At 53.3% G+C, this 10,315-nt stretch overlaps 1 protein-coding gene across 1 annotated transcript; it reads right to left on the reverse strand.

The window, feature by feature from the left end:
* Positions 1-537: 537 nt before the first annotated feature.
* On the reverse strand, positions 538-10,238 carry LOC144491259 (myosin-6-like; the record flags this gene model as incomplete). Its single annotated transcript, XM_078208941.1, has 5 exons — positions 10,088-10,238; positions 9,324-9,351; positions 5,395-5,503; positions 3,684-3,776; positions 538-601 (listed from the first exon to the last, which is right to left on the reverse strand). Coding segments are annotated over exons 1-5 (409 nt in total), but the record flags the coding sequence as incomplete, so codon positions are not given.
* Positions 10,239-10,315: the final 77 nt, after the last annotated feature.

Below are 10,315 nucleotides of genomic sequence, written 5' to 3' on the forward strand. Positions count from 1 at the left end.
GAGAGAGAGGGGCTGAATGGCCTCCTCCTGTTCCTGTGTAACAGCCGAGAGAGAGAGGGGCTGAATGGCCTCCTCCTGTTCCTGTGTAACAGGCTGGAGAGAGAGGGGCTGAATGGCCTCCTCCTGTTCCTGTGTAACAGGCTTGAGAGAGAGAGGGGCTGAATGGCCTCCTCCTGTTCCTGTGTAACAGGCTTGAGAGAGAAGGGCTGAATGGCCTCCTCCTGTTCCTGTGCAACAGGCTCAAGAGAGAGAGGGGCTGAATGGCCTCCTCCTGTTCCTGTGTAACAGGCTTGAGAGAGAGAGAGAGAGAGGGGCTGAATGGCCTCCTCTGTGTAACAGGCTCGAGAGAGAGAGAGAGAGGGGCTGAATGGCCTCCTCCTGTTCCTGTGTAACAGGCTCAAGAGAGAGAGAGAGAGGGGCAGAATCCCTACAATCTCCCCACCATCTCTCCCTCGCCGCCCTGCCCCGACCTGGGTCTTGCCCCCACCCAGCTCTCCCCTACTGCGTTCCCGGGCACCCCAGGGTGTTAGTACTCACAAGTCTCGATGTCTGCCGACGCAAGCTTGCCCGAGGCAGCAAAGTGAATCCGAATGAATTTACCCTGTGAGAGAGAGAGAGAGAGAGAGAGAGAGAGTTCGACCGAGGTTCTGACAACACGTAATCCCACCGCCATCCTTAACTTATTATCCTATCCATTCCTGGGACACGGGCGTCGCTGGGTGGGCCGCCATTTATTGCCCATCCCCAGTTGCCCCCTTGAGAAAGTGGTGGTGAGCCGCCATCTTGAATCGCTGCACGTGCTGTGGGTTGATCCACAATGCCATTAGGGAGGGAATTCCAGGATTTTGACCCAGCGACTGCGAAGGAACAGCCGATATATTTCCAAGTCGGGACGGTGAGTGGTTTGGAGGGGAACTTGCAGGTGGTGGTGTTCCCCATGGATCTGCTGCCTTTGTCCTTGTTGAAGTTGTACAAGACATTGGTAAGGCCACACTTGGAATACTGTGTACAGTTCTGGTCACCCTATTATAGAAAGGATATTATTAAACGAGAAAGAGTGCGGTAAAGATTTACTAGGATGCTACCGGGACTTGATGGATTGAGTTATAAGGAGAGGCTGGATAGACTGGGACTTTTTTCTCTGGAGCGTAGGAGGCTGAGGGGTGATCTTATAGAGGTCTATAAAATAATGAGGGGCACAGATCAGCTGGATAGTCAACATCTTTTCCCAAAGACAAGACCACAATTGGAAGACTGTGTACAGTTCCGGACATCCTATTATAGAAAGGATATTATTAAACTAGAAAGAGTGCAGAGAAGATTTACTCGGATGCTACCGGGACTTGATGGATTGAGTTATAAGGAGAGGCTGGATAGACTGGGACTTTTTTCTCTGGAGCGTAGGAGGCTGAGGGGTGATCTTATAGAGGTCTATAAAATAATGAGGGGCACAGATCAGCTCGATAGTCAATATCTTGAGTACAATGTGAAGGGAAAGACTCTTAGTACTGTGGAGGATCAGAAGGACCTTGGGGTCCGGGTCCATAGGACTCTGAAATCGGCCCCGCAGTTGGAGGAGGTGGTTAAGAAGGCGTATGGTGTGCTGGCCTTTATCAATCGAGGGATTGAGTTTAGGAGTCCGGGGATAATGATGCAGCTATATAAGACCCTCGTCAGACCCCACTTGGAGTACTGTGCTCAGTTCTGGTCGCCTCATTACAGGAAGGATGTGGAAAAGATTGAAAGGGTGCAGAGGAGATTAACAAGGATGTTGCCTGGATTGAGTGGCACGCCTTATGAGGATAGGCTGAGGGAGCTCGGTCTTTTCTCCTTGGAGAGACGTAGGATGAGAGGAGACCTAATAGAGGTGTATAAGATGTTGAGAGGCATAGATCGGGTGGACTCTCAGAGGCTTTTTCCCAGGGTGGAAATGGCTGCTACGAGAGGACACAGGTTTAAGGTGCTGGGGGGTAGGTACAGGGGAGATGTTAGGGGGAAGTGTTTCACACAGAGGGTGGTGGGCGAGTGGAATCGGCTGCCGTCAGTGGGGCAAACTCAATAGGGTCTTTTAAGAGACTCCTGGATGAGTACATGGGACTTAATAGGATGGAGGGTTATAGGTAGGCCTAAAAGGTAGGGATGTGCTCGGCACAACTTGTGGGGCCGAAGGGCCTGTTTTGTGCTGTAGTTTTTCTCTGTTTCTATCTTGTCCCAAAGGTAGGGGAGTCTAAAACTAGAGGGCATAGGTTTAAGGTGAGAGGGGAGAGATACAGAAGGGTCCAGAGGGGCAGTATTGTTTGCACAGAGGGTGGTGAGTGTCTGGGACGAGCTGCCCGAGGCAGGAGGAGAGCGATGGGCAATAAATGCTGGCCCAGCCAGTGATGCCCATGTCCCATGAATGAATGAAAAACGCAACCCCTAAAGCCCCAGCGGCCGAGCAGAGATTAACTGGAAGTCCATCCGAGGGGACTCCGCATTCCGAAATCCACTGCCAACAAGCTTGCCCGCGAAATATGTCTCCAAAGTAGTGAGGGTGCCCTCGGTTGCTTCAATCACCGGGGCAGAGAGAGGACCCCTTATAACCCAGAACTCATGCCACAGACTCCATCATCCATCATTCCCCTGTCACCCATTGACCTTTAACCTTTCGGCAGCAGTCCTTCCTGTGTGTGCCCACGGACAGGGTCAGTGCTGAGGGAGCGCCGCACTGTCGGAGGGTCAGTGCTGAGGGAGCGCCGTACTGTGGGAGGGTCAGTGCTGAGGGAGCGCCGCACTGTGGGAGGGTCAGTGCTGAGGGAGCGCCGCACTGTGGGAGGGTCGGTGCTGAGGGAGCGCCGCACTGTGGGAGGGTCAGTGCTGAGGGAGCGCCGCACTGTGGGAGGGTCGGTGCTGAGGGAGTGCCGCACTGTGGGAGGGTCAGTGCTGAGGGAGCGCCGCACTGTGGGAGGGTCAGTGCTGAGGGAGCGCCGCACTGTGGGAGGATCAGTGCTGAGGGAGCGCCGCACTGTGGGGAGGGTCAGTGCTGAGGGAGCGCCGCACTGTGGGAGGGTCAGTGCTGAGGGAACGCCGCACTGTGGGAGGGTCAGTGCTGAGGGAGCGCCGCACTGTGGGAGGGTCGGTGCTGAGGGAGCGCCGCACTGTGGGAGGGTCAGTGCTGAGGGAGCGCCGCACTGTGGGAGGGTCAGTGCTGAGGGAGCGCCGCACTGTGGGAGGGTCAGTGCTGAGGGAGCGCCGCACTGTGGGAGGGTCAGTGCTGAGGGAGCGCCGCACTGTGGGAGGATCAGTGCTGAGGGAGCGCCGCACTGTGGGGAGGGTCAGTGCTGAGGGAGCGCCGCACTGTGGGAGGGTCAGTGCTGAGGGAACGCCGCACTGTGGGAGGGTCAGTGCTGAGGGAGCGCCGCACTGTGGGAGGGTCGGTGCTGAGGGAGCGCCGCACTGTGGGAGGGTCAGTGCTGAGGGAACGCCGCACTGTGGGAGGGTCAGTGCTGAGGGAGCGCCGCACTGTGGGAGGGTCGGTGCTGAGGGAGCGCCGCACTGTGGGAGGGTCAGTGCTGAGGGAGCGCCGCACTGTGGGAGGGTCAGTGCTGAGGGAGCGCCGCACTGTGGGGAGGGTCAGTGCCGAGGGTTGTGAAGAGCAGGTTCGGATGTATCAGGTTGCTAGATAAATGCAAAACTTGACTCACAAATCTGGAGGAGTTGTCATTCCTCAAGGTTTTGGCGTTTCCAAAAGCCTCCAACGCAGGGTTTGCCTGAATGATTTGATCTTCCAGAGTTCCCTGAATGGACAGGAGGGGGCAAAGGTCAAAGGTAAGAAAGTGAGGGTCAGAGGTCACCACAGGAAACCCGATCCTCCAAGCACACCCATTCTGAAGAGCCAAACCAACATCTTCCCTGAGACCACAAGACATAGGAGCAGAATGAGGCCACTCGGCCCATCGAGTCTGTACCGACCGCAATCCCACCCAGGCCCCACCCCCGAACAATGGGTTCCACCATTTACTGTGCAATCCCTACATGCATTGGACCTTCCAAATGCAAGACCACAAGACATAGGAGCAGAATGAGGCCACTCGGCCCATCGAGTCTGCTCCGCCATTCAATCCTGGCTGATATTTTTCTCATCCCCATTCTCCTGCCTTTTCCCCATAACCCCCGATCCCCTTATTAATCAAGAACCTATCTATCTCTGTCTTAAAGACACTCAGTGACCCGACCTCCACAGCCTTCTGCGGCAAAGAGTTCCTCAGATTCCCCACTCTCTGGCTGAAGAAATTCCTCCTCATCTCTGTTTTAAAGGATCGTCCCTTTAGCCTGAGGTTGTGCCCTCTGGTTCTAGTTTTTCCTCCTAGTGGAAACATCCTCTCCACGTCCACTCTATCCAGGCCTCGCAGTATCCTGTAAGTTTCAATAAGATCCCCCCTCATCCTTCTAAACTCCAACGAGTACAGACCCAGAGTCCTCAACCCGTTCCTCACACGACAAGCTCTTCATTCCAGGGATCATTCTTGTGAAACGTTAGAAGCACAGAAACCTAAAAGATAGGAGCAGGAGGAGGCCATTCGGCCCCTCGAGCCTGCTCCCCCATTCATCACCCTCACGGCTGATCATCCAACTCAATAGCCTAATTCTGCTTTCCTCCCGTGTCTGCGTGGGTTTCCTCCGGGTGCTCTGGTTTCCTCCCACAGTCTGAAAGATGTGCAGGTTAGGTGGATTGGCCATGCTAAATTGTCCCTTAGTGTCCAAAGATGTGTAGGTTAGGTGGATTGGCCATGCTAAATTGTCCCTTAGTGTCCAAAGATGTGTAGGTTAGGTGGATTGGCCATGCTAAATTGTCCCTTAGTGTCCAAAGATGTGTAGGTTAGGTGGATTGGCCATGGTAAATTGTCCCTTAGTGTCCAAAGATGTGTACGTTAGGTGGATTGGCCATGCTAAATTGTCCCTTAGTGTCCAAAGATGTGTAGGTTAGGTGGATTGGCCATGCTAAATTGTCCCTTAGTGTCCAAAGATGTGTAGGTTAGGTGGATTGGCCATGCTAAATTGCCCCTTAGTGTCCAAAGATGTGTAGGTTAGGTGGATTGGCCATGCTAAATTGTCCCTTAGTGTCCAAAGATGTGTAGGTTAGGTGGATTGGCCATGCTAAATTGCCCCTTAGTGTCCAAAGATGTGTAGGTTAGGGTGCTGAGTTCTCCCTCAGTGTAGCCAAACAGGCGCCGGAGTGTGGCGACTCGGGGATTTTCACAGTAACTTCATTGCAGTGTTAATGTAAGCCGATTTGTGACACTAATAAATAAACTTTAGACGTATCAGACGGGAACCAACTGATTGAAACCGCCCGAGGTTTCCGCCCAGTCTCTCGAACCAAAACAACGGCGGGGAATCCCGAGGCAGACCGACCTTTCCACTGGCAATAGCATCCTTCTTCGCTGAGGCACCAGAAGCAATGCTGGCAAAATATTGGATAACCCTCTTGGTGTTCACAGTCTTCCCAGCTCCCGATTCTCCGCTGCAGACAAAACGAGGCAACGTCACTCTGTATCCAACCCCGTGCTGTACCTGTCCTGGGAGTGTTTGATGGGGGACAGTGTAGAGAGAGCTTTACTCTGTATCTAACCCCGTGCTGTACCTGTCCTGGGAGTGTTTGATGGGGGACAGTGTAGAGGGAGCTTTACTCTGTATCTAACCCCGTGCTGTACCTGTCCTGGGAGTGTTTGATGGGGACAGTGTCTCGGGAGCTTTACTCTGTATCTAACCCCGTGCTGTACCTGTCCTGGGAGTGTTTGATGGGGACAGTGTAGAGGGAGCTTTACTCTGTATCTAACCCCGTGCTGTACCTGTCCTGGGAGTGTTTGATGGGGACAGTGTAGAGGGAGCTTTACTCTGTATCTAACCCCGTGCTGTACCTGTCCTGGGAGTGTTTGATGGGGGACAGTGTAGAGGGAGCTTTACTCTGTATCTAACCCCGTGCTGTACCTGTCCTGGGAGTGTTTGATGGGGGACAGTGTAGAGGGAGCTTTACTCTGTATCTAACCCTGTGCTGTACCTGTCCTGGGAGTGTTTGATGGGGGACAGTGTAGAGGGAGCTTTACTCTGTATCTAACCCCGTGCTGTACCTGTCCTGGGAGTGTTTGATGGGGACAGTGTAGAGGGAGCTTTACTCTGTATCTAACCCCGTGCTGTACCTGTCCTGGGAGTGTTTGATGGGGGACAGTGTAGAGGGAGCTTTACTCTGTATCTAACCCCGTGCTGTACCTGTCCTGGGAGTGTTTGATGGGGGACAGTGTAGAGGGAGCTTTACTCTGTATCTAACCCCGTGCTGTACCTGTCCTGGGAGTGTTTGATGGGGGACAGTGTAGAGGGAGCTTTACTCTGTATCTAACCCCGTGCTGTACCTGTCCTGGGAGTGTTTGATGGGGGACAGTGTAGAGGGAGCTTCACTCTGTATCTAACCCCGTGCTGTACCTGTCCTGGGAGTGTTTGATGGGGACAGTGTAGAGGGAGCTTTACTCTGTATCTAACCCCGTGCTGTACCTGTCCTGGGAGTGTTTGATGGAGACAGTGTAGAGGGAGCTTTACTCTGTATCTAACCCCGTGCTGTACCTGTCCTGGGAGTGTTTGATGGGGACAGTGTAGAGGGAGCTTTACTCTGTATCTAACCCCGTGCTGTACCTGTCCTGGGAGTGTTTGATGGGGACAGTGTAGAGGGAGCTTTACTCTGTATCTAACCCCGTGCTGTACCTGTCCTGGGAGTGTTTGATGGGGACAGTGTAGAGGGAGCTTTACTCTGTATCTAACCCCGTGCTGTACCTGTCCTGGGAGTGTTTGATGGGGACAGTGTAGAGGGAGCTTTACTCTGTATCTAACCCCGTGCTGTACCTGTCCTGGGAGTGTTTGATGGGGACAGTGTAGAGGGAGCTTTACTCTGTATCTAACCCCGTGCTGTACCTGTCCTGGGAGTGTTTGATGGGGACAGTGTAGAGGGAGCTTTAGTCTGTATCTAACCCCGTGCTGTACCTGTCCTGGGAGTGTTTGATGGGGGACAGTGTAGAGGGAGCTTTACTCTGTATCTAACCCTGTGCTGTACCTGTCCTGGGAGTGTTTGATGGGGGACAGTGTAGAGGGAGCTTTACTCTGTATCTAACCCCGTGCTGTACCTGTCCTGGGAGTGTTTGATGGGGACAGTGTAGAGGGAGCTTTACTCTGTATCTAACCTCATGCTGTACCTGTCCTGGGAGTGTTTGATGGGGACAGTGTAGAGGGAGCTTTACTCTGTATCTAACCCCGTGCTGTTGCTGTCCTGGGAGTGTTTGATGGGGACAGTGTAGAGGGAGCTTTACTCTGTATCTAGCCCCGTGCTGTACCTGTCCTGGGAGTGTTTGATGGGGACAGTGTAGAGGGAGCTTTACTCTGTATCTAACCCCGTGCTGTACCTGTCCTGGGAGTGTTTGATGGGGACAGTGTAGAGGGAGCTTCACTCTGTATCTAACCCCGTGCTGTACCTGTCCTGGGAGTGTTTGATGGGACAGTGTAGAGGGAGCTTTACTCTGTATCTAACCCCATGCTGTACCTGTCCTGGGAGTGTTTGATGGGGACAGTGTAGAGGGAGCTTTACTCTGTATCTAACCTCATGCTGTACCTGTCCTGGGAGTGTTTGATGGGGACAGTGTAGAGGGAGCTTTACTCTGTATCTAACCCCGTGCTGTACCTGTCCTGGGAGTGTTTGATGGGGACAGTGTAGAGGGAGCTTTACTCGTATCTAACCCCGTGCTGTACCTGTCCTGGGAGTGTTTGATGGGGGACAGTGTAGAGGGAGCTTTACTCTGTATCTAACCCCGTGCTGTACCTGTCCTGGGAGTGTTTGATGGGGGACAGTTAGAGGGAGCTTTACTCTGTATATAACCCCGTGCTGTACCTGTCCTGGGAGTGTTTGATGGGGGACAGTGTAGAGGGAGCTTTACTCTGTATCTAACCCCGTGCTGTACCTGTCCTGGGGGTGTTTGATGGGGACAGTGTAGAGGGAGCTTTACTCTGTATCTAACCCCGTGCTGTACCTGTCCTGGGAGTGTTTGATGGGGGACAGTGTAGAGGCAGCTTTACTCTGTATCTAACCCCGTGCTGTACCTGTCCTGGGAGTGTTTGATGGGGACAGTGCAGAGGGAGCTTTACTCTGTATCTAACCCCGTGCTGTCCCTGTCCTGGGAGTGTTTGATGGGGACAGTGTAGAGGGAGCTTTACTCTGTATCTAACCCCGTGCTGTACCTGTCCTGGGAGTGTTTGATGGGGGACAGTGTAGAGGGAGCTTTACTCTGTATCTAACCCCGTGCTGTACCTGTCCTGGGAGTGTTTGATGGGGCACAGTGTAGAGGGAGCTTTACTCTGTATCTAACCCTGTGCTGTACCTGTCCTGGGAGTGTTTGATGGGGACAGTGTAGAGGGAGCTTTACTCTGTATCTAACCCCGTGCTGTACCTGTCCTGGGAGTGTTTGATGGGGACAGTGTAGAGGGAGCTTTACTCTGTATCTAACCCCGTGCTGTACCTGTCCTGGGAGTGTTTGATGGGGACAGTGTAGAGGGAGCTTTACTCTGTATCTAACCCCGTGCTGTACCTGTCCTGGGAGTGTTTGATGGGGGGACAGTGTAGAGGGAGCTTTACTCTGTATCTAACCCCGTGCTGTACCTGTCCTGGGAGTGTTTGATGGGGGACAGTGTAGAGGGAGCTTTACTCTGTATCTAACCCCGTGCTGTACCTGTCCTGGGAGTGTTTGATGGGGACAGTGGAGAGGGAGCTTTACTCTGTATCTAACCCTGTGCTGTACCTGTCCTGGGAGTGTTTGATGGGGACAGTGTAGAGGGAGCTTTACTCTGTATCTAACCCCGTGCTGTACCTGTCCTGGGAGTGTTTGATGGGGGACAGTGTAGAGGGAGCTTTACTCTGTATCTAACCCCGTGCTGTACCTGTCCTGGGAGTGTTTGATGGGGACAGTGTAGAGGGAGCTTTACTCTGTATCTAACCCCGTGCTGTACCTGTCCTGGGAGTGTTTGATGGGGGACAGTGTAGAGGGAGCTTTACTCTGTATCTAACCCCGTGCTGTACCTGTCCTGGGAGTGTTTGCTGGGGGGACAGTGTAGAGGGAGCTTTACTCTGTATCTAACCCCGTGCTGTACCTGTCCTGGGAGTGTTTGATGGGGACAGTGTAGAGGGAGCTTTACTCTGTATCTAACCCCGTGCTGTACCTGTCCTGGGAGTGTTTGATGGGGGGACAGTGTAGAGGGAGCTTTACTCTGTCAGTAACCCCACAGATTTGAAATTCTGATGAAATACTCACGTGATCAGAATAGACTGATTCTCCCTATCTGTTGGAATAAAAAGTACAATTAATATCTGCAAGTTTGTGTCCCGGCTGGGCTGTTACAGCACAGAAAGAGGCCATTTGCCCCTTCCTGCCTGTACTAGCCCTTTGAAAGTGCGGTCATTCTTTTTTCCATATCCCCCCCACCCCTCCCCCAACCTTTTTCCCGGAGCTCTGTAATTTCGTCACCATCGGAAAGGCAATTTTCTTTGCCAACTTTTCCAATCCTTCTCCTGAATCCCGTTTCTGGGAAACACGCTCGCAAGTTTCCCACCACTGATTCCCGAGATTATTCCGTATGGGGTTCACCTCTGGGTGACCCACATTTGCATGTTTGCAATTAGTCTCTAAGTGACCCCCCATCTTTGGTGAGGGTCGTCGCGGACATGCAATTAGTCTCTAAGTGACCCCCCATCTTTGGTGAGGGTCGTCGCGGGCATGCAATTAGTCTCTAAGTGACCCCCCATCTTTGGTGAGGGTCGTCGCGGGCATGCAATTAGTCTCTAAGTGACCCCCCCATCTTTGGTGAGGGTCGTCGCGGGCATGCAATTAGTCTCTAAGTGACCCTCAGATTATGTTATTCATGTTCGTTTCAAGGTGACCCAAGGTTGGCGTGTCATTAGTTGCCAGATGATCTGAGGGTCCGCCGTCCTTTTCTGATTCGCGTGTCCCCCCCCCCCCCCGAGCCCCGTGCCCTCCCCCCCGCACCCCGCACCCGCCCCCGCCCCCAAGCTCCGTACCTGTCAACATGTACTGGTAGGCATTGTCCGAGATGGAGAAGATGTGGGGTGGAGCCTCAGCCCGTTTTTTACCCCTGTAGGCGGACACCACCTGGGAACTGTAGACGGGTAACATCTTGTAGGGGTTCACCGTCACACAGAAGAGACCGGAATACGTCTGCCATGGGGGGAAGGAGGGACAGAGTCACACAGCGGGACGTTCAACAGTGAACAGGTGCAAGGGTGTCA

The sequence above is a fragment of the Mustelus asterias genome, unplaced genomic scaffold (genome assembly GCF_964213995.1).
Source record: "Mustelus asterias unplaced genomic scaffold, sMusAst1.hap1.1 HAP1_SCAFFOLD_4857, whole genome shotgun sequence".
NCBI classification, from domain to species: Eukaryota; Metazoa; Chordata; class Chondrichthyes; order Carcharhiniformes; family Triakidae; genus Mustelus; species Mustelus asterias.